Source organism: Nicrophorus vespilloides, unplaced genomic scaffold (assembly GCF_001412225.1).
Source record: "Nicrophorus vespilloides isolate i.1.1-1 unplaced genomic scaffold, Nicve_v1.0, whole genome shotgun sequence".
NCBI classification, from domain to species: domain Eukaryota; kingdom Metazoa; phylum Arthropoda; class Insecta; order Coleoptera; family Silphidae; genus Nicrophorus; species Nicrophorus vespilloides.
The window spans coordinates 9,974-35,100 of NW_017096117.1; the positions used below are offsets into that span (position 1 = coordinate 9,974).

A 25,127-nucleotide genomic window follows, 5' to 3' on the forward strand; every position below is an offset into this window, starting at 1 on the left:
ATATTAATAACCAAACTGTTACAAAGTACTATTGACTATGAGGTTTTTCCGCTCAAATTTAATTATTTTATCATGGATTTATATTTCATATATGATTTTTATATGTAATTTGTTTAATTTAATTGGGCCGGTTTAATAGTCCGTTACAATTATTCATGCACTATTTTATTTCATTTACTTTAAAATTATTATTTACATTTTTTTCTGGATGTTTCAATAAATATTGTTAGTATTTGAAAAAAAAAATTGTATTAAATTAACAATAAAATTATGTGATGTGCATTTAATAGTTCAAATCAATACCTAATTTTGAAATAACTATGTTTATTTATTGTTTATAATGAAAGAAAAAAATGCTATAATAGATAATTAACAAGAAGTTAGGATTAACATAAGATATAAATTGTTAGTTAAGAACGTTGTTTGACATGGTATAAGATTCACTTCGTTTTAACATTTAAGAATAGGAAACTCTTCAATATCGAACCAATTCGGAAGTTCTTGTCTTGTATAAAGATAGATTTAAGTCGATTTATGAATATTTAGTTATAAAATTATATAAATATTATTTAAAAATCGAGAAAAAGAAAATGTCGAAATCTAATAGTAAATACAAATAATTAGTAAATAAAACTTTAAAATATGAATTTTTAAAGTTTCTTTATAACGGAGAAAGAATGGATGCAATAAAGTAGAAAATTTCACTGAACCATTATAGCAGTGGTCCCCAACCCCCAGTTCGCGGACCGGTATCGGTCCGTATATCAAATGGTACCGGGTCGCACAAACCCCCGAGATGGAACCGCCTCGTTGCATAGAAAGAAGACGACATTACATGGAGGATAATTAGAAAACTCTTAGATCCTGCACTCCAATGGTTGCTATCCATCTACAACGCCTGCCTTCGAATTGGATACTTTCCTGGTGACTGGAAGCTCGCCAACATCCTCATGATCCCCAAACCAGGAAAAGATCTTACTTCACCGGAATCATACCGACCCATCTCTTTACTGCCGGTCTTGGAAAACTGCTTGAAAAACTAAGACACAAAAGGATCCTCAATCACTGTGCTGAACACCACATCATTCCAGAACATCAATATGGCTTCACCAAACACACCTCAACTCAACACGCTCTACTGAACCTGTCCACCCAGCTAGTCAACAACATGAACTCCAGATTCTACTCACCAGCACTTTTCCTCGATATTCACCGAGCGTTTGATACTGTATGGCACGACGGCTTGCTCTTGAAGATGGAGAGAGACAACTTCCCACAATATCTAATCGAACTCATATAGAGCTACTTGAAGAAAAGAAGTGCTGCAGTCAAGATAGGGTCGACGCTCTCGGAGGCGGTGTGCATTGATGCCGGAGTCCCTCAAGGCGAAATTCTCTCTCCGACACTCTTCAATATATACTGTGCTGACATTCCCATCCCTGATGATGATTCCACTCAATTATAACAGTATGCCGATGATACGGTCATTTGGTCTTCACACCGGATCCCTGCCATTGCTATCGAATCCCTTCAAGAGGTCTGCCGGCGGCTGGAGTCATGGATGAGAAGGTGGAGAATAAAACCAAATCACAGCTTATTGGTTTCCGATACACTCTATGCAGCAGAAGATTCCAAGACGTCAGACTGGGGATCAACCTTTGGAATTTCGACATCGAAGAATCAGACACCACTAAATATCTCGGCATCCTTCTTCATCGGAGCCTCAATCAAAGTAGGAAAATTGTAAACATTCTTAAAACAGTTAATCTCCGCTTCAACCTTATAGCCTGCTTCATATCCAAACTGGGAGGGTGCTCTACTAATACACTACTACACATATACAAAACATACATCCGTCCTGTAATCACATACCCCATCGTAACTCACACCCTCATTTCACCACAACTGCTAAAAAGACTATTACAAATCCAAAGAAAAATAATCCGAAAAATCATTAAGCTACATTACAAATATCCTTAGGCTCAACTCTACGATCTTGTTCCCTTCCCCAGCATTACCGACTTCATAAATACACTCCAAGGAAAACTAGCTCTAAGAATCCAAACACATAATCATCACACACTTTCTCTATTCAAACTTCCTGCCAGAAGCTGTCTCAGGCTAAAACCAAAAACAAAAACTCCATTCCCTCCAGCTAAGCTGGTGCAGAATCTCGAATCTGACATTTCCATTTTCAATGATCTCATTCAAAAAATTAGCCCATTCTTTCTGTGATGTTCCAATTTCTTGCTTCTATTTCTTAACGTGTTAATGTGTATTTATCTGTCGCTAAATAGTGTGTTAAATATTTTTAACTGGTGTTCCCTAAAATTCGTAAATCTTAAATTTCTCTAAATGTGTACTTCTTATTTCTTAATGTGTTAATGTGTGTTTATCTGTCCTTAAATAGTGTGTTTTCTCTAAAATGTGTAAATCTTAAAATTCTCTAAACTTCTCTAAATGTGTACATCTTTAAATGTGTTTCTCTAAAATGTCTTTTTATGTTTAAAGAATGTTCTTACTTTCTCTAGAAATATGTGCTTCTTATCCTTATAATGTAATTTTTTATATATATCAAAATCTGTAAGTATGATTACTTATGTAAAACCCAAATATGTAACCCATTTCACATATAAATAAAAACATTTGAACTACTATTAAAGAAAGAAGCTCATAGTTCTCATTGACTTACCGTTCTAGTGAGTTAAAATGTTAAATCATGACCCTTCCTCAAAATTATCAAACGTTGGCGATAAAAAGGTTGGGGAGCACTGCAATAGAATAATTACAGGTACCCTGGGAAACATCTGACCACCTAACCAAGATACTGAAAGGAGGACATCCAAAGAAATTTCAAAATCATCGATGATCGCTTCTGATGATGAAAGTATATTTATTATTATTGATATTTTTGATAATATTAAAGCAATTTTATTTATTTTTAGTTAAATTTAGAAATATATACTAATAAATTGTGTTTAAAAAAATTGGTATCATAGTATAATTAAATGCATTAAGTTACAAGTAAATAAAAAAAATACTTGATCGTGTCAAATAATTCAAATAATCATTTGATGCAAATAATTCAGATTGTATTTGTAAATAATCACAAAATTTGAGAAATAGCTCGAATGTTAACATTGTAACACTTTATTACTTGAACATAGTTTTTTTAAGCTTAAATCATATAATAAGTAAATTATAGTGATTTAGATTACAAACACGCATCAATTTTCGTATATATATATTTAGTAACAATAACAATAATACATAGTATCCTGCTATACAAATTTAGTTACAACATAAAAAAATAACCATTATAAGCATAACTTGAATGTAGGTTTGAACTTACCTGATGCTTCCAATTGCATTACATTTTTGCATACACTATAAAGATTACATTAAAGTACCTACGTTTTACGTCTTTTTATAATTTAACAGCTAAAACTGTTACAATAATTAAGGAGACAAATAATTACATTATCAACACGTACGTCTGTTCGGATAACCTTTGCGTGGTAATTGATATTCGAACTGGTGAACCCAGGTTTGGAGTCGCCCAAGAGACCAACTTCGGAAGCTGTCGCCAGAACCATTATCCTTAATACCTAGCCCCAACTTTAATATCTACCACTCATTCCTTCTCATGTCGAACACGTACGACATAAACAAAAGTCCCAAGTTTTACCATCCTTAAAACAATACCTATGTTCTTAATAAGTAATTATGTATACAATTAAAAAAAACTCATTTTGCTGAATTAAAATTTAGTTTGTTTAAAATTATAATATTACTATGACCAAATTGCTAATATTAAACCAAATATTTTAGGTTTGTGTTTTTAAGTAATATAAACAAGTGGCATTAGGCGTAAACTCACTTCACCGTGAGTGAATGGGAAAACATTTTGTGCTGTATTCTAGTCATTCTAATTGCATCTTAGTGGTGTTTGTGATCACACATATTTATAAACTTGTGTTCGAACATGTTACTGATTTTATTATGCAAAATTTAATAACATTGCAATGTCTCTAAATGAAAGGCCAAAGTTTAATTCGATTTAAAAAATGCTCCTTGTTTAGAAAGGACTTTAAATAAGAATAATAGTGTAAAGTTCGTACCTTCAAGGGTGATAAAATGGTAAAATAAATTTCAGAGTTAAAAAAGACAAACTAAATAAATCAAGTGGAAACATCTTTGAAGAGAAGACGGTTAATTTGAGCTGAAGTTGTCACAATCATTAGATGCATGAACTATCCAAGTTCAGTCATCTAGAGCCAATCTCTAAGAACTTGAATGATATTTCGAAAGTGAATATCAACACAACGCTATAGAAGATGTAGGAATTTTGCACAGATGCTTTTACAAAAAAATAATTCCGCTGCCATTAATAGCGAAAAGGAGAATTCCATCGAATAATGCTAGAAGAAAAATAATATAACACCTCACTCAATAAGTTCGTAACAATATATGGGCAATATTCGACTTTATTCATCAATATAGTATCCTTCAAAAGTGATACATTCATTCCAACGCTTCTCTAACATTTCGATACCTTTCTTGTAGAACGATTTATCTTTGGCATAAGAATACGCTTCAGCCAAACAGGTAGTAGTCGCTGAGAGCCAAATCTGGAGAATACGGTCGATGGGCATTTTTGCTATCGTTTTAATCGACTTGTGACACAGTGCATTATTTTGGTGAAAGAGCACATGTTTCTTGTTCATTTGTGGTCGTTGTTGTTTTTGGTCCACTGTGAGCAAACGCGGTAGCCATTTTGCACATAGCTTTCTCTTGATTAAATGTTCAAGCCCAAATCATTTTGTGGACTTTTTTGTTTTCTGTAACAATTGCCAAATTTGAGGGTGCAGAATGTTCAGCATCATTTGTGACCGCGTTTAAAATCAGCATACCACTTCTGTACCATTTATCTCGACGGAGAAGACTCCCCATAATGTTTTATCAACACAGAAAATTCTGATTTTTCCATTGTTTTAAAATTTACAAAAGTAGCGTAACTTGTGAACTAAACGTCAGATTGCCATGATTATTACATTCTTGAAAATTGAAAAAAATAAAATGCATTTTAGATTTTGATACTTTCCTATTACTGGGAAGCCAAAGTTCTACTAAAGCAATAACTAAGTTATATTCTGCTTAAGGAGAAGAGCTGGTAATTTCGATTTTGCATAAATCACGACAATACAATATTTCTTTTACTACCCCACACAAACTGATGGATACCGACATAATTAGAAATGTCGGCAATACCCACCCAACAATAAATATATACACAGCTATAAACTTTCTAAAAACTACCCCTTATTACTGCACCTACCTGCTAATTCTAGGACAATCCCCACTCCAATTGAATTTGCTAATATCTTCTAATGCTCAATACAAAATGAATTCCAAAATCGAATCATTAGTTCTCTGACAGGCATCAGTGCATTACCGTCTACTTATATTCGCAAGTTCAATTTAATGCAATCCAATTTTCAATCGCTGAAGATGGAAGGCTATTCAAGCTCGTCGTCTGAAAGAGCATCTACAAGTTCCAGCAGTAGTGATGTAACGGATAGTGGATCGGAAAGTAGTTTCTCTGATATTGATACTTCAAAGGTTTCTCTGAATACATTGGATGCGAGAAGCTGTCTAAATTGAGTCCACCGAAGCCAATCGCACAAATCCCATGGATTTTGAAGCAAATTGCCATTGATTATGGAAGGATTCAAAACAGTAGCATTGCCTACGAAATTATTAGTCTATCCAATCCTGATATAACTAATGATCCTCGGCTGCAAAATACTATTAGTGGACAAATGCGGGAAAAGTCTACGCTACCGACAGTATTCAATCATTCGGAATCTTTATCTCTGGAGCCTTTACCCAAAAAACAAAAAACAAAGGATACTAAATGCAAGAATAATGCCAATTTTCAATCGTTGAATATGAAAGGCTATTCAAGCTCGTCGTCTGAAAGTAGTGCATCTACAAGTTACAGCAATAGTGATGAAACAGCAGTGGATCGGAAAACAGTTTCTCTGATACTTCAAAGTTTCTCAGAACTTTGGATGCGAGAAGCTGTCTAAATTGAGTCCACCGAAGCCAATCGCACAAATCCATGGATTTTGAAGAAAATTGCCATTGATTATGGAAGGATTCAAAACAGTAGCATTGCCTACGAAATTTTAGTCTATCCAATCTTGATATAACTAATGATCCTCGGCTGCAAAATACTATTAGTGGACAAATGCGGGAAAAGTCTACGCTACCGACAGTATTCAATCATTCGGAATCTTTACTCTGGAGCCTTTACCCAAAAAACAAAAAACAAAGGATACCTAAATGCCAACAATAATGCCAATTTTCAATCGTTAAATATGAAAGGCTATTCAAGCTCGTCGTCTGAAAGTAGTGCATCTACAAGTTACAGCAATAGTGATGAAACAGCAGTGGATCGGAAAACAGTTTCTCTGATACTTCAAAGGTTTCTCAGAACTTTGGATGCAAGAAGCTGTCTAAATTGAGTCCACCGAAGCCAATCGCACAAATCCCATGGATTTTGAAGCAAATTGCCATTGATTATGGAAGGATTCAAAACAGTAGCATTGCCTACGAAATTGTTAGTCTATCCAATATTGATATAACTAATGATCCTCGGCTGCAAAATACTGTTAGTGGACAAATGCGGGAAAAGTCTACGCTACCGACAGTTTTCAATGATTCGGAATCTTTAACTCTGGAGCCTTTACCCAAAAAACGCAAAAGGAACGATACATAAATGCCAACAATAACGGAAACATATAGTAGCCAAGAGGACCAAACACCATGAACCGGAAAGAAATGGCCATCCACGATATTGAAAGAAGGACATGCAAAGCAATTTGAAAATAATCGAAGATCGCTTGAGATGATTAAATTATTGTCATATTTATTATTATTGATATTTTTTAACAATAAAGCAATTTTATTTATTTATAGTTAAATTTAGAAATACACTGTTTACATCTAATAAATTATGTTTAGAGAAATTCATATGTGTATGTTAACAGTGTATTTTTAAATTTAACTAAAAATAAATATTAAGTTACAACTAAATAAAATTAATAATATTAAATCCAAAAGCATACAAATTTGATGCAATTGAATCAAATTGTAATTTAAATAATCATAAAATTTGTTAACATTGTAACACTTTGTTACCTGTTGTTTATTTAAATCATATAATAAGTAAATTATAGCGATTTAGTTTACAAAAACGCATCAGTTTTCATAAATAAATATTTCATGGTATTCTGCTATACATTTTTTCTTTTAGTTACGACATTAAAAATAACCATTATAAGCATTACTTGAATGTAGGTTTGTACTCACCTGATGCTTCTAATTTCATTATAAATCATTTTTGTATACAATAAAAATATTACATTAGAGTAGCTACCAGTTAAACGTCTTTTTATAATTTAAATGCTAAAAGCAAGAGACCAACTTCGGAAGCTGTTGCCAGAACCGTTATCCTTAATACCTAGCCCCAACTTTAATATCTACGACTCATTCCTTCTCATGTCGAACACGTACGACATAAACAAAAGTTTTTACCTTCCTTCAAACAATACCTATGTTCTTAATAAGTAATTATGTATACAATAAAAAAAATAATTTTGCTGAATTCAAATTTTGTTCCTTTTAAAATTATTATAACTAAACTATTGTGAATCCACGCTGATCGAAGACGAAACATTGTTGTTTTATGGTTGTAAAATAAACATTTTTTTAATAACAACTAAACAGCAATAGCTTGAAAAAAATATAAATTTTACTGTTATACCATTTGGTAAAAAATGTGCCAATAAAAATTGTTAAATAAGTAAATAAATTATAAGAAAACTGGAATAAAAATTTTCAATTTTAATAACAGAAATAATTAAAATTATCAATATTATTTAAAAAAATGATTGTGTAAATGAATTTAATAATTACATGAAGGAATACCTGATTATTTTAAATTAAAATATAAACTACGAATATAACTCGTAAATATAATTGATATAATTTGGTGAAATTTCAATTGCTTATTGAAAACATGAACCATATAGCAGTTTGAAACTTTAAACTAATACATAAATTAGGGCGGTAAAACCTATGATGAAGTAAAGTGTTAAGGCATCAAAGGAGGAGAAAGTAAGTACAGTTTTAGAGATTTTTTAGAGAAAAGGAGTGGATTAGCTATAAGCAGTGGTGATGAGGAAAATAATGGTTTGTATTCTAAATGAAACTTATCTTAAACTAATCTTTACTAGAAAGACTCCAACGTGGCAATATACTGTAACTAAACCAGATAAAATCAACAAAAAAAAGAAGTTTATATTTTCTTTACTTGGCGAAGTAATAAAACAGTCCCAGAATAAATGCGTGCCCGCGAGGTAGACGAAACTAGTCTAGATGGATGCTTTGGTCAAAATACCAACAAATTTTGTTAAGAAGCAGATAAAACAAGTCAAAGCCGAAGTAATCGACAATTAAAGCGACTATAATGACAATTACTTTAGGAAAATTGTCACTATCCAATTAGAACATTCGAAGGAGTTCCAATTCTAAAGTAGTTTCAAAGTCCTCGAAGATGGGACAGATCGTTGATGATGATGAAAGTAAAGATAATCTGATAATCTTAGTTGTTGTAAGATGATTGAATTGACATTAAGTAACTATATTATATATATTGTAAATGTTTAATTTCTGCTTATTAATAACGGATTAAAATTTTAATTTAGAAATGTAATCATAGTCAGGTCAAATCGTTTATCTGATAGTTTTTTTTCTAAGAGATATTCCAATATTGTAAAAAAATGCGAAGAATTTATCGGTGAAGCAGCCAGTAAGGTGATATTAGAACTATGTCCGGATATTAAATACCGCAACATCCAATTCCCCTTTCATTGGAAAACGCAGCTAGTACTTTTTTACACGTTCAATAGAATGCTTTAATTAGTGAATAACAAAAAATAATATGTTCAAAAACTTATTCATTGTGAAATACCTAATATTTTCAAATTTAATAATTCTAATAAATATTATTTATTAATTAGAATAAATGCATGGAATTATTAAAAACCATTGAAAAGATCAATTAACCATGGATTCTGCCATTCATCAATGATTATTAAGAAATCTGCAATGAAATTATTTCCAAGTTTTTGCATATCTATATTTATAGAGAGAGACAAAATGGAATTAGAGACATGTGCACATTTGTTACAGTTTCCGCATGATATAAATACAAGCCCCGATAAATTACTCATCGTTCTGTGAGAGCCCTGATCACCGGATGCCATTTCTGGCGTAGCCGTATAAATTCTTCACATGCGCGTTATACCGGATAACATTTATGTCACTGCCAGGAGCCTCACCGGAAAGTACCCAGAATAAATGAACAAAAACGAAACGAGTAGACGGGGATAGAGAGACTCGGTGCTAGAGGCAGAGCGCTCTGGATGTGCTCAACCTTTAATATTTAAAACCCCCCGTTCGCCCTGCGACGACGATTGTGACTCGTCGCCGAGAGCTTTATCCCTGAATCTGAATGAAACGAATTTCAACATCTTATAAATATAATTATATTATTTATGGACCACTTCAATTTATTTCATTACATACGTTCAATAGCTCTTTACATCATCTATTTAACAATTGTGTAATTACTAAGTTAACTCTCTTAAAATCTTTTTAACCTGCATTTACTTTTTAAGTATTCTATTCTTTTCATAAAAAAGTGATATTTATAAAGAAACACACTTTATTTAGTATTTATTTTTACAATCTATTCCTGCCAACATTAAGTAAACTTATTCCTTATTTTTCGGGTGTTGGGATTAAAAGTAATACTAACTCAAATTGTACACAAATAAGAGAGTCCAATGCATACTATAAACTTTTTTTATTATTGTTGATAAAGATATAATATTAAATCATTTATTTATTAAGTAATACAACATTGATAAATTTTTATCTGCTTCCACAATCATGATTACAAAGTACGATTCTTCTGAAACATTTAGATTGAAATATTAAGATCTTTCCCCACATTTAGATAATGTATGTCCAAACTGGTTTCAATATTACTTTGTACTTTAGCAACTTATTATGCATAGACAACTGCGAATTTTCCCGCAGCAGAAAGTAAAACTTTCTAAATTTGATTTCTAATTGTTCACGCTTTACCTGAATGTGGTCTCTCCGAGTTAGTCTTGTATCCAGATGCGCATAACCAAGTATCTCACCTTTGATGATATTGACACTACTTTGTTGAATCTGACTGGTTGACATGAGTCTCGTTTTAAGGTAAAGGTAACATGCACCGCTTTTGACTAGTTTATACATGTCTCAAACGTACTAAACTCTTCTTGAAGGTGTCGAGATGCAATAGGAGAACATTTGTCTGATGTCATGTTGATAGTCTCGTCTGCAAATGTTGCTATGTTTGTATTGCCAGTAGTTCGTGAATATGCAGTATATAAAATTATATCCAGAACACTCCAACTCGATGGGATTCAGCTTAGATTATATTTCCTCCAATTTAATAAAAATCTGTCATTTAGATAGGATTTTCATAAAAATTATGCGGAAGATTCATTTTTAGCTGTTAAAGCAATCCTATACGCTAAACATGCATACATATTCCATAATTATTTAGCTACGATTATTATAAATACTTTTTTTGCTATTATTTAGATATGTAATATATATGTTTATATCTTTACTATAACTCAATGTTATTGTTCGTTCATCATAAATCATATTAACATTCCATAATATAGAATAATAATTTGTATTTGTCTAACAGTATGATCTAATATTAGGATATAGCAAATTAGTTAATAAACAACAACACGTATTACATAATTTTGAATACTAAATCACCGTATATCGATTTCATGATGATTGGGTAATGCAAATCAAATAAAGCTTTCCAATAAATCATAATTGATATTATATAAAGTGTATATCCAGTTAACATATGTACATATATCATATACAAATTATTGGTTTCATAGCTATAAATAATCCAAGAGGATAGTTAAAGCGCATCATAATTTATAGATTTAGAAGAATCTTTAATAACTCTTCTGCTACTATTCTATAATTCGTAAAGTAATCATTCCTATTGAATTGAAAATTAAATTAATGACAATTTTTTCATCAAAATCTTAAGAATGTTTTATAATAAATATGAAGGTTTGTAATAATTTGTAAACTGTACTGTTTGAAAAAAGAAAAACGATCATTAATGTATAAAAAAAATAATGTTGTGCATTATTTTGCTAAATTAAAATTTACTTTCTTTACATTTTTTTAATTTTAAGTTACAAATAATTATGCAAATTATTGAAATATTGAAAAACTTATTTTCTACATAATTATAGTAAAGAATTGTATTATATAGTGTACAAAATTAAGTAAAACCTTAATTTGTATGAAATAACGTAACACAATAACAAATAAACTGCACTAAAAATAAACTGTGTTTTCCATAACAATATGATAAGTTATTATTGTTATACAAGCGCGATTATTTAATTACTTGTACTTTCTGCTCAGTCATCGACTTATTTACTTTTAGAAAGCAACAGATAATTATTACAGACATAATTAAATTAAATTATTGCAAATCGAATCATTTAAAGTCAAGTAATTAGAAATTCCGCTTGAATATCTAATCATAATCGTGCACCCAAACAAGCACGAAAGATAAACCTTTAGCATCTAGTTCAATTGCAATAAAGTAAGTATTGCACAATTTCCATACATTATCGATAAGATTGAATGAAGTGCTTTGAAACTGGAATATTTCAGAATTAAAAAATTATAAACTAAAGGCAAATTATATAGAGTGAAGTATGGATACATCACGAAAGTCGTTTAAATCGATTTACCCATTAAGTACCGAGAAATTAATAAGGAGCGAGTTTAAAAGAGTTAAAGGTAGGTAGTAGTGCAGATAAATGCACTTGTTAACTAACATTTTAAGGTTACGTTTTACAGAGCAGACTTATTTGGATCATGCAGGAGCCACTTTATATTCGGAAAAACAAATTGAAGCTGTGTGCAATGACTACAAAGGTAATCTATTTGCAAATCCTCATGCAAGGAGTACAATTAGCAAGGAAACTGATGATGCCATTGACCTGATCAGATATAAGTAATGTTTTATTAAACAAAAAGTCATATCAACTCAAACTAATTGAATTGATTGTAGGATTTTGAACCACTTCAATACTGATAGTAATAATTATACTGTGATTTTTACTTCTGGGACTACAGCAGCTCTTAAAATAATTGGTGAAAGCTTCCACTATAATGATGGAGAATTTGTTTATACTGAGGATAATCATACCTCTGTTTTGGGGATGAGGGAATTTGCAAATAATCATCGGGTTGTATCATTTAATGAATCCAAAGATTTACTAAACAAAGAGGATAATCAAAGAAATTGCAAATTTCAGAATGTCAAGTGCAATTCTCTTTTTGTCTATCCAGCTCAATGCAACTTTTCTGGCTTTAAGTATCCTCTAGATTGGATTAATAAAATTAAAACTGGTGCTCTTGGTGCTGATGCTAATTGGTATTGCATGTTAGATGCAGCATCATATGCATCAACTAGTTTCTTAGATTTGCAGAAATACACACCTGATTTTATATGTGTTTCTTTTTATAAAATGTTTGGATATCCAACTGGTTTAGGGGCTCTTTTAGTGAAGAATCAAAGTTCTAATGTTTTGAGCAAAAAATACTTTGGTGGTGGAACTGTTTATTTGGCTTTGAGTGATCAAAATGTTGTTATTAGAAGGAAACAATTAAATGAAAGGTAAACTAAACTTTTAAATTGTTTAGATTTCATTTAAAATTATTACTTACAGTTTTGAAGATGGTACCCTGAATTTCTTATCCATTCTAAGTTTGAAGCATGGTTTTGATACAATTCAGAGATTACACCTAAACATGGATTTAATTTCATTACACACATTCGCTTTAGCCAAATATGTTTACAGTAGTTTAGAGACTTTTCAACATAATAATTCAAAACCTGCTTGTGTTTTATACCATGATGGTAACTATGATGATGCAAGTAAACAAGGGGCTATAGTAAATTTTAATGTTTTAAGACCTGATGGAAGCTATGTTGGTTATTCTGAGGTAAATAAGCAACAAAATATTTGTATCAACAAGTGATTTAAGTAATTTTAGGTAATGCACATAGCCAATTTGAATAAGGTTTATTTAAGAACAGGCTGCTTCTGTAATCCAGGAGCCTGTAAAAGGCATTTACAACTTACGTCAGAAGATGTTAAATACTTTTATTCTGTAAGTTAAATTTAATGACTTCACTTAAAATTATAGTTGTGTTTATTTAGCAAGGTCACGTATGTGGAGACCAGAACGATTTAATAGACAACAGACCAACTGGATCAATTCGAATCTCATTTGGGTACATGTCAACTGTAGATGATGCAAATGCAATTTTAGATATGATAAAGCAAAACTTTATCGTATCTAAATTAAAAACTACATTAGCTAATAATAACGAACAGTTGATTTTCAATACAATTTTGAAAAATGAACGAATTAAATGTGAGGGAAATTTAAAGAAGATTTTGATATATCCCATAAAATCTTGTGGAGCGTTCTCTATAGATACGTCTTGGAAATTGATTGGATCCGGGCTAGAATACGATAGACAATGGATGATTGTAAGTCGTAATGGGGTTTGTCTGACCCAAAAGCAAGAACCTAAACTATGCATTATTAAACCAGTGATCGATTTACACGACGATTCGTTAATTTTGACCTGCGAAGGTGTAATTCATCATTAAGTTTGTATACTTTAATAATCGGTTCAGGTTTTAGTTCCGTTTCGGTACCACTTAAAACTAAATCAATTGTAAATTGCCAAAGTAAAGTTTGCGGTGATAGAATTGCAGGCTGGGATTGCGGGGATGAAGTAGCCGATTGGTTGGACCATATTCTATGCAGGAATGGCTTAAGGTTACTCAGTCAACGGGATATTAGAAAAAGAAGTATGCGTTTTACATAGTTAATTTTATAAATGATTTATTTTGCATTTCGCAGAAAATGAGCTTGAACTATCGTTGGCAAATAAAGCCCAATTTCTGATGGTAAACGAGGCGAGCGTCAAGTGGTTGTTGGATATTATTTCTGAAGGCGATCTTGATGATACCTTAGATGATTTGGTACAGAGATTTAGACCGAATTTCGTGGTGAATTTTGGTAAAATCTTCGTTGAAAACGATTGCGAATCGTTTCATTTTGGAAAAACTATTTTCACTGTACGTCCTTAAGTACAGTACTAATATCGAGAAGATTCTTAATTGCATTTTTATTTGTAGAGCGAAGGTAAATGTACTAGATGTCAAATTATTTGCATCGACCAAAAAACTGGGGAAAAATCTGTGGAACCGTTGAGGACACTTTCGAATGAATTTAATGGTAAAATTACGTTTGGTGTGTATTTGAAATGTACAGAAAATAAGGCTGAAAATCTTATTCATATTGGTGATAGTGTAATAGGCAACTGATTATTGCATTTTTGTAGTTTTAGTTAAGTTTATTGAATTATTACATAATTATTATATTAATATAAATAAATTAATGCTGATGCTTTTTTTTACTTATGTTAAAATAATAACTATGACAAATAAACGTTAAGAGATCTCGAACTACAAAAATACCACGAATGGTGCTGCCGATTACCAGAAAATATTCCTGATTGAAACTGGACTAATCGAGGAACTAAATACATACAAAAAGAGACTTAACAGTCCGCACTATGCGAGGTAGTGCTGTAATTATATAATAACTGTAAAATTCTATATTATCGTCAAAATAAATTGTATCTGTAACTAATATATTTTGATTTTTTTTATATAATTGTAAAATTAAATTAAACAAACTGAATAAATAAGAACAAATTAAATTTGAATATATATCTTTCACTTTATTATTTACATATTTACCTCTTATGTCTATATACAATAAAATTGAATTAACAAATAAATATATATATAAAACATATTAACAGTTTGTTTGCTGTATACTTCCGAAATTGATTAATCGATTAAACTCTTGATTTAGATCACTTGATAAAATATATTACATAACAATTTCTTGAATTACTTCCAATCCACTCTGAATCATTTTTTTAAATAATTTATTATATAAATATATATACCACATTAATATTCTACTAACCTAAAGGGCAAGGTATAATTAAACCAACGCCGATGCTGGCAACGAACTGTGCTTGGGTTTCATTTTGTTCATGAAGATCTTAATGCAACCATTAAAATCCGCCGAAATCAATACGTATCCGCCGCAACCTTTGACACGCTGTTCGACCATTGGATCCTCCTCCTGCAGATTTATAATGTAATTAATTAATAGTACAAGACAAAAAACGTTAGTGAGTAATACCTCTTCTTCCTGCTCCTCGGTTACATTTCGATCTTCGATCATTTTAATGATATTATCTGGATTTGGAGCGAATATGGCACAAGTCACCGTAACGTTGTGGGCTTTGATGGCTTCCCAGAAGACGTTCCTGTCTCTGCGGACAGACGAAAATTTCGAATAGTCGTGGTTCGTCTTCCAGATGTATATATCACGATTTTCCGATCCACTGATGATGTATTTGCCGTCGTGGCTGAAGCTCGCCTTTATTTGGCTGCTGATATTCACGTATCCTTTATACTTGCACGTAAGGCTAAGATCCCTCAGATCGTACAACCTTATTCTGCTGTCGTTTGAGGTAATCAGGATCTTGTCTTCGTCCGGCATCGGCTCGATACCACTGATCTTTCGGCCAATTGCGTTTCTACCGCGCGACGATCTCACATGAATCTGTGTATGATACTTCAACTGCTCAGTAGTGTAAAAAATGCATCTGCCATCGTACGTTCCAATAACAGCGAACTTTCCATTTTGACAGAAGTTGGCAGCTGTTATCAACTTATTCTGGAGCTTTGTTGTTACATCAATTTCATTCCAAACAGCAACCTGCAAATTAATTATATAATAATATATTAAAACCATTACAAATTATTTCAAATGTAAATTACATGTATTTTTATGGATGATAATAATTAAAAAAAGCACTATCAAAATTACCTTTTTATCTGGAATATTCCACAGCCTGATTTTACCGTCAAGAGATCCACTTAGGAAGTACCGATCGTCTCTAGGATGAAAGACAATAGCTGTGACAAAGTCAATGTGTTGGAAGCAACAAAGACACTCCTTTCTGGAAATATGCCAGAGGCGTACGGTTTTATCCATCGACGAAGATAAAATGAAGTAATTCTTAGACCAACTGACGTCTAATAAGTCGGATGTGTGACCGGAGTATGTACAAAAAGGTTTCGGCATGAAGACGTACTTGCTGGCTTCTTCGCTCCGAGGATCAAAATTCAAGAAAGGATTTTCCGAAGAGTTGTGGGAAACCAACGATTCCTGCGAAGGTGTTGGAGAGACTTTATCAGCATTATATTTTGTACGCATATCGTGGAAGAACTGGTAGGCATCGATGATAACCCAAATCCGAAGAACTTTGTCTTGACCGGCGGTGGCCAATAAACGGCCGCAAGATGAAAATTTCATGCACCAAATCGCTCCTTCGTGTTCACTGTTGAGCTCCTGTACGTGGTGTACCTTCTCGAAATCGTATGGACCTTTATGCGAGTTCGCTGCCTTCAATTTGATGTTATGATCACCGGGATGAACTTCGTCGACGACATCAACGATATCCTCTTTGTGCCTAGCATGCGAAACTTCTTGAGCTATACTCTTCGCTTTATCCATGGTTCTTCTCACCGTGGTGCCGAAGAATTTCTTTATTCTAGCAGTTTTACGCCTCATCAGGCCAATCTCCACCTCATTGTCTTCACCCAGAGGATGGATTTCCGACTTCTTGCTGCTTATAATACTTTCATCATCTGACTCTTTATCCTTCTCCATATTTGAACTACTGACATATTCCGACGTTAGTCTCATGATATGCAACGATAACGGGTTCAAACATTGAGGTAATTTATCTTCGGCCACGCTTAATGGAATTCTTTCGCCAGTATCTAGATTCAAAACTGTAACCTGCTGCAATATTTCCAGATCAGTTAGCTGCTTTCCAGTTTCTATTAATGAAGCGTAGGCCAACATGTTTTCATCGCCTGCAGACTTCCTTCGTTCTTTGGTACATGTCTTCATTTGAGCGCTTCTGTGCGGGCCCAAACTATAGTGACCAACGCTACTACGATTCGTGGAACCTCTTTGACTAGTCGAGTTGTCATCCTGTGCACACTCTGCTTTCTTCTCCTCCGGCAGTGTTTCCTTTGATGTGTTTGCAGCCTTCGCTTTATCGGAATCTAATGGCCTCACTACAAAGAGGCCCTTCGCTACTTGAGTAATATCCAGAGAATGAACTGAACGTATTGTGCTGCATTTGGAAGATTCTGAACTATTGGTTTTCTCTAGACGATGAATCTTCGAAGGAAGACTAACTAACGAATGCTCCAGCTCTCTAGTCAATGTTTCGATAGTTGATGCTGGACTAGTTAGGCTCTCAATACATCCCGACGATGGAAATCCGATTGTTGAAGTTGATGGCTAAAAAGAAGAAGATAAATTTACTTTCGACAAACTAGTAAACACAATTACCGTTATTGGCAAAGAAGATGCATTTGATTTGTTTTTCTTTTTTCTCCTAGGCGGAGCGACTGGAACTTCTATCTTTGGAGAGGATTTAATATCGAGGTTATTCTTTTGTAAACAAGGTTTTGTGCTAGCGATCACGTCTGGTTCTTGTAAAGGAAGACAAACTTGATTCGTATGTGCTGGGGCATCCGTCGATATCGTTGCCAACGTCACTGTACTTGGATATTGGGTTGTATCCTTGGAACTCTGGGTTGATGAACTGTGAGAACTTATCGATAGAGCAGACGAGGAGATCGCCTTTTTACACTCGAACAAATGCGATCCCAAATCTGCTTGACTAATTAATCTTCGACCAGAGTTGAAGCTCTGCAAACTCGACGTATCTACTTCGATAACCCTGAATGGATGAGAAGTTTTACTGGAAGCGTACACCCCTTCGATTGAAGACGTCTGACTATTTGGCGGAGTTAGGTTACTAATTTGTGCATCCTCGTCGTCGTTCTGTAGCTTCTGTCGAAGCTCCTTGAACTTTTTGCGCCCTCCTTGTGAAGGTTTTGGAGCCACCTACAATATATATTCAATTAATTTTAAATCCAATCCAAATTTAGAAATAGGTACCACAAAAAATGTTATTTAAAGGTTTCTAAGTAATGAATACTAAATCATTAAAGTACAGTTATTATTAGAATTGATAGTAAATTTATTATAACAATATATTTGACATTTCAATCAATATCATTCAATATAAATAAAAATAAATTTAAATTTAAATTATACCAACTACATTTAGACGGGTTCACTTATGACATATGACTTATGAAATAACTCCTAAGTTATTAAATAGTCACATTAGTCATTGATTGACCTTGATTCTTAATGTAATATGAAATATTAAATTTCACATATATACGCTGATTGTATTAACTTAATTAGATGTAAATATCAACAGTTTTCTTGTTGATAGTTTCACATTTCTTACATAGTGCATATAGATACATTTCATATTTGTTAGGTATATATTTAATGCCAGGTTAATATTTGATACAATTTAGGGATAGGTTTCCAAAAAAAAAATAGTGTCCTTTGCACTCTAGTACAAGAGTTGGGGAACTTTTTTTTACTTATTAGCCAATAGCAACAGTGTGCAAATGTGTCTCCAAGAGAAGCTCTTGCAACTCTTCATTAAGTCAAGTGCAGCTTCCATTAAAATTTGATAATATTTGATTTTTATTACTAAAATTTTAAAATAAATATTTATGTTCTAATATGTGACTACTGAAAACATGCAATTACATTAAATTTAAAAAAAATGAATTTGTGTAAGTGTGGCTCTTCATAAAATATAAAAAAAAAACAGATTGTGGCTCTCTTTGGCTTCATGTGTGCTTTCAAAATTGTATGTGAGGTATATAATTTCAAAAGAAAACATTTTAATTTGTAAACAAAATTATTGGAAGTAATTACAATTTTATATTTATACCAGTATATCTGAGATAATTTTATAATGTAGAACGTATTATTCTAGATAAATTCAAATATTATAATTATGTAACAAGTGTTAACTTATTGCAAGTTCTATTATCTTAATAATAAGATACCAGCAAATATATTTTTCAAAATATAATTCAAGGTTAACATGCGCAACGATTATCAAGGTCTTTTTAAATCGCATGGAAAAATATTTACAATGAATATTCGCAACGCAATAAATCTGTACGAATTTTATAATTCTCAAAATAGAATTAGAAAAAAAAATATGCACTTTACAAATGCTTTAAAACATTAAAAATGTAAGAATATTATTAACATTATAAGAATTATTTCATTAATAAAGCAACTATGTGTACAAAAATAATATTTCCAAAAACTACCTATGTTTTTACTTATTCATTATAATCACATAAAAGTTCCTTCATTGATCTCTTATTTAGAAATTAATATATGCAATACTATGTGTTATAATTATTTAAAAAAAAAAGAAATCAGAATAAATTATATATTATTAGAATGTTTCAACAAATAATAATATTATTGTTAGCCCTTTGGCCAGCCTATTAATATATTTTTATTTTATGTTAGAATTTATGTATAGAATGTACGTTTTTTCTTCTTATGTATTGATGTTTGGTCAATAAATTATTATTATTAATATTAATTTGAAATGATTGAATTGAAAAAATATTTATCATAAATAAAACTGTAAGGTTATAAATTTAATTTTAGTATTAATTGTATTATATTGTCGATATCAATCAATTGATTATAAAGATAAAGAAAAACTATGTAATTCAATATTACTTAATTGATATAATTCTAGAAACACTTATATAACCCTGTAATAAAACAGGTAATAAAAAAAATGAGTAATGATACTTACAAAAACATCATCGATGTTGATGTCTATGATTTGCGTTGGGGGAGCAGATATCTCTTTCACTTTCACATCTTTGAGGATTGATGAAACATTTGGTTCTGAGTTGGCCCTGTGGTTTGTTACCAGGCCATCCTTGGAAGACCCTCTCGGTTTCCTTTCAATAAGTATTAGTTAATGAACAGCAGCAGCAAGAAATTTCTGTTTCGAGAAAGGGATGAAAATAAAAGCAACAGGCTTTGCATATTTAAGTGATTTCATTAAAGGATATAAACAGCAAAATAAAAAATATGTTAGTTGTGCAAGCAGTTTGATTGAGGATTTGGAGTAGTGGGCGATCACCAATGAACAGGCAGCAATACTATGAATATCAGGTAAATAACAATTGGTGATCACATAGATATGATGCTGTTTGCTATATATATGTATACCTTGATCCATGAATGGGTGTGATATCTTCAGCATCGTAAAACTGCTCAGAATCACTGTCGCTGGACATATTACTCGTCTTTCGTCTTTAAATCCAACACGAAATGCATCATCACACCCTGCACTCGGACCACCAATTAACAACACTTTGCAAATATGAATTCCAACATACAAAAATACTGTTCCCCCATCGCACTGCTGCTGTTGCAGCTGTCAAAAAGTACAATAGGTTGGATTGGATTGGTATCGGTGAACATCTACACTACCGACCGAAAACTCGTTTCCAATTTGAATATTCCAATAGAAAATCCCTCCTTTCGACCTTGCTATTCCTTCTTGTTCATTCAACAACCCATGTTCTCACCAATCCGACAATTAACAATAAAATATAAATAAACTACTGAAGTAGGTTAAATCTGCTTTAGTATTATTAGAACTACTTCAATATTTACACCTTCGGATTCCAGTTACGTTACGTAATTCGTTCAATATTAACAATTATGATTTAGTAAATATTAGGTGTATTTATAGATTGTGGATATTTTTTTGTTGGTATTTTCGTCTCTTTGAACTATTTTTTTTGTATTACTTTATTACAAATCGATTATTTGTGTATCCGCATTGCGTAGAAATGAAAAGAAATTGTGTTACACATGAATTAGATTATAATAATGCAATTGTGAATATTAACTATGTACAATCAGAAATAGTTTAAATACAATGGCGGCATTGTCTGTGACACGTGATTGAACTTTATATACAGGGTGATCCATCTAAATAAATTATTTAAATAATAAAAAAGGATAGTTTTGAAAATGTTTTATACAAATTATTCATTTTAACTTACACATTCTTTTATTATACAGTTATAACAAATAAGATTTATAAATATTTTTAAATGTCAATTACAATATTTATCAGTAAATTAATCATAAGGATTATAGAATAATTTTGTTATTCCATACTTTAACTAGTTAGTTTCTGTAATATACAGCTGCAGCAACGGTGACATATATAATAAACTCTCCATTGCGCGATTTTTCTATAGCTCGGGATCAAAAATATTAGTTTTTTAGAAAAAGATTCTGTTTTAATTACAAAATAACATGTACATTTTGATTTCTAACTTAATTGAATCGTTTTTGTTGATAAAAAGTACCGTATTCATCATAACGAATTAACCTAATGTATTTATCTTTCTTCTTTGTTTCATTTAACGTTATTTCCATATATCACTTTACTAATTAATAAAATTTGTAGTAATACTGATTAATGCGATATCAATTTAATACTGTAACAATTAATCGCGTTATAGGTTTTATGATATTATTATATTTTTACAATAGTTTTGATATTCTAAATCAGAGTTTCCCAAACTATGTTTCTTTTAGTTATGAAATAATTACTAAATACATATTCTCATTTTTATTTATTATGTGTTATACACTTACCCCACTAAACAAACAAGGTTTTCAGTGAAAATTTCAGGATTTACATAATTTTCTGCATAGTAACATTGAAAAATAAATCTGATTTACTACTTTTTGTACTACTGACAGATTATTTTCGTAGTTTTGTTTAGAATTACAGTGAAAACACTCGTTAAACGAAACAATTTTGCCCATATAATTTAATGTAAAATACGACCATACGTACCTTTTTCCTATCGTAGAATGAACTAAGCTGGCATACAAATTCGATTTCCAGATAATGAAACATCGAAATCATTACTTTATTTTTTATGATACCTATTTCATTTTACGTCTCTTTTTATTCTCTTATGGCTGTATTCTTGCGGCTTTTTCTTCGGGGACATTTTTGGTATGAGTTATTAAACTTTGCATAACGTAACTCGTTATGCGAAACATCGCTCGTTAAACGAGTCATTTTCATTACAATTTGTTTTGCTCGTTATGCGAATTAATCGGCTGATAAATATTTCTTTTATTTTGTCCTTGCATTTGTCTCAATTGTCCAAATGTATTTTCTAAATTCTTCAGTATAATACAGTGCAAGTTTATAAATCCATTTAATGAAAATACTTTGTCTTCCAAAGAATAATATTCTAATTTTCTTTCTGCAATTAGCAGAAAAAAAATGTACATTTTCATTTATTTTTTTAAATTCTTGGCATTGTGACTTTATTTTTTTCTAAATAATACACTCTATTTTGATGTCTTCGGTTTCTACAGTTATAATATCTTCTATATGGGAATTTTCATTATCATTTACAATCTTTGTATTATCGTCAACATCTTTTTCTTCAGTCTCTATTTTTACTCTATTTTAACTTTGGCTTATCATAATTGAAGGTATAAGGTCTTTTATTATAATTATCAGGAAAATAATTTTATTATAGCAAAACAAAGATTTGAAAATTTTCCGAATGGTTCCGATTTCATCCGAATTATTTATTAATCAGTATAAAAAGTACATAAAAGTTTAAAATCAGGCCTTTCCAGGCTTTAGGCCATACTGGTATAATTGATTTGTATCGGATGACTAAAAACGGGAAAGTGCAAGATTGGTGTTTAAAAAAAAATCACTAACTGCCCTCGAAAAACCGTATTCATTTTGGTCACCCTGTACTGTAAAACCAAACAAAAAGTTGTAATAACAGAGTAAACACTTGCTGCGCATCTTTGTTTTCAATCATGCACGTGTATAATTGTGCCTATTTGTTTCTTAAATCATAAATAATAAATTTATTAAATATTGACAAGTTTTCAATTGATCAAATTGACTTATTTTTCTCGGATCCTAAAAAAATATTTGGAGAAGTAAAAAAAATGATATGCATATTTTAGGAAATAAAAATTAATAGCGATGTGATGATGTTTTCTTTGAGAAATTGTAAACCAATTGTCTCTATCCGAAGGATTAGTGTTAAATAAATAATATCACTATTATTTAGATCATTCTGGTTAATACTTAAGTCATTATGTATTAGTCAATTTACTTATCATATATTTGTTTTTAATCGATCTATTTATTTTGGCGACATTTTATTCCTTTTTCGTTTATACCTTTGTTATAATTATTTATTTATCTTTTCAATTAATACAATTACCGGAAATGCGTTTTGCGAAGAACAGCAATGATAAGAATAAGCTCACTCATTCATGTATATTCTTGAAAAATGTAAATGTTTGCTGGATAGAATCTAAGTAATAAAAATTGATATAGAATTAAATTAGAAATATAAAATTTGAGAGAGTGAAAGTTTAGCAATTCCTCGCATAGCGCTGGTAAACTGTTCTGCGAATATCAGGACTGTTTGAAACCAGACTAATCGAGAAGTTAACCCACAAAAGTTAAACAGTGAATCCTTAGTGATCGAAGCCGCATTATTGCTGTATTTATAATGTTACTAAAAACAGATTTAATTTAACAACAATGGTTTTGCGAATGCCAATTATGTACAATTTGTAATGATTATAAATAGAAAAAGAGTAAATAGTTGTATCGTAACTTACGTCACGTATTAAAGATGATTAATGGATATTACAATTATATTAGAAACATTTGTTTTGTGTACAGTTTCATACAACATAGTGGGAGATTATAGTGTGGGTGTGTCAAGAATATTTGTTTCTTGTTGACTGATGTAAATATTTTATTAATCAACAGAATTCTAATAAATTCAGTTACTATTATCAATCTGAAGATTACACTTACATTACTTACATTAGATTACATTAATCTAATTACTTCATAATAAATTTGCACAGTTATGAAACTGCAAATTGTTTTGTAGATGTAAAATAGGATTTGAAACAATTAAAATTCTATTCATGTATTTCATATAAGTACATTTGAAAACTGGTTTCCTTCAATATTGAATATTTAAATTCTAGAATTTGGTCTTGAGAAATATGATTACAGTGGAAGCTTAACGAGCATTTCGTTTAAAAAGCAAAATAAATTGTAAGAAAAATTACTCGCATAATGGAACGCATTATCGTATATTACATTAGTTTATATGGGGAACATTGTATCCGGAAATTTTGCAACGGATTATGCTCGTTAAGCGAAGTTCCACTTTATTTATATTTCATTAGAGAGAATTACTATATTAGTCAATAATTATATAATAGTAAAATAGTAAAAGCAAATACGCAAACTATATACATTTTAAATGAAATTGAGAGATCAGTGAGCAAAAAAAAACTATAATTTTATTTTTATATGAAACAATATAAAAATACTGCCTTTTTTAATTATTTTTTTTTATTTATTCTCTATGTATTCTATTCGGTTGGAAAGACGTCAGTCGTTTGCCCTTTGGTCAATGTTTTGACCAATAATTATGTTTAAATTAAAATAGATATAAAATATATATAAATCTTCATAGAAATATTTAATAGACATGTATCTGTATAACATTCTGAAAGTTTTCTATTATTAAGATAGTAGTATTTTCTGTTTATGCTACTAAAAATAATGTGAACTATATTACTAATATGACACATAAAATAAGTACTTATTTTTGTGTTGTGTTGTGTTCATTTGTTAAAATAAATATTATCATTTTCTTCTGTTTTAAGTGAAAATAATAAGATTATATAAATTACTTAAAATACATTTATTTTGAATACCGCATAAT

General features: G+C 31.1%; 2 protein-coding genes across 2 annotated transcripts; one reads left to right on the forward strand and one right to left on the reverse strand.

Moving 5' to 3' along the window:
* The first annotated feature begins 11,669 nt into the window (after window positions 1-11,669).
* LOC108569660 (molybdenum cofactor sulfurase 2) lies at window positions 11,670-14,850 on the forward strand. Its single transcript, XM_017931292.1, has 10 exons — window positions 11,670-11,782; window positions 11,854-11,982; window positions 12,043-12,199; window positions 12,257-12,865; window positions 12,918-13,194; window positions 13,246-13,362; window positions 13,413-13,854; window positions 13,899-14,075; window positions 14,128-14,345; window positions 14,406-14,850. The coding sequence occupies exons 2-10, from the start codon at window positions 11,898-11,900 to the stop codon at window positions 14,592-14,594; spliced, it is 2,271 nt and encodes a 756-aa protein (XP_017786781.1). The 5' UTR covers window positions 11,670-11,782; window positions 11,854-11,897; the 3' UTR covers window positions 14,595-14,850.
* A 237-nt stretch (window positions 14,851-15,087) lies between these two features.
* LOC108569664 (WD repeat-containing protein 44) lies at window positions 15,088-20,914 on the reverse strand. Its single transcript, XM_017931300.1, has 6 exons — window positions 20,524-20,914; window positions 20,099-20,249; window positions 17,725-18,285; window positions 16,183-17,673; window positions 15,490-16,071; window positions 15,088-15,429 (listed from the first exon to the last, which is right to left on the reverse strand). Exons 1-6 carry the CDS (start codon window positions 20,589-20,591, stop codon window positions 15,286-15,288), a joined length of 2,997 nt encoding a protein of 998 aa, XP_017786789.1. The 5' UTR covers window positions 20,592-20,914; the 3' UTR covers window positions 15,088-15,285.
* Between the last annotated feature and the right edge of the window lie 4,213 nt (window positions 20,915-25,127).

Excerpts from the sequence above, each read along its gene's own strand:
- LOC108569660 (XM_017931292.1), top strand. The coding sequence starts at position 11,898 with ATGGATACATCACGAAAGTCGTTTAAATCGATTTACCCATTAAGTACC. Across the intron at positions 13,195-13,245 it reads GCTATGTTGGTTATTCTGAG|GTAATGCACATAGCCAATTT; the intron begins GTAAATAAGCAA and ends AAGTAATTTTAG. Across the intron at positions 14,346-14,405 it reads TTGGAAAAACTATTTTCACT|AGCGAAGGTAAATGTACTAG; the intron begins GTACGTCCTTAA and ends TTTTATTTGTAG.
- LOC108569664 (XM_017931300.1), bottom strand. The coding sequence starts at position 20,591 with ATGTCCAGCGACAGTGATTCTGAGCAGTTTTACGATGCTGAAGATATC. Across the intron at positions 18,286-20,098 it reads TCAACATCGATGATGTTTTT|GTGGCTCCAAAACCTTCACA; the intron begins GTAAGTATCATT and ends TATATATTGTAG. Across the intron at positions 15,430-15,489 it reads CCGAGGAGCAGGAAGAAGAG|GAGGAGGATCCAATGGTCGA; the intron begins GTATTACTCACT and ends ATAAATCTGCAG.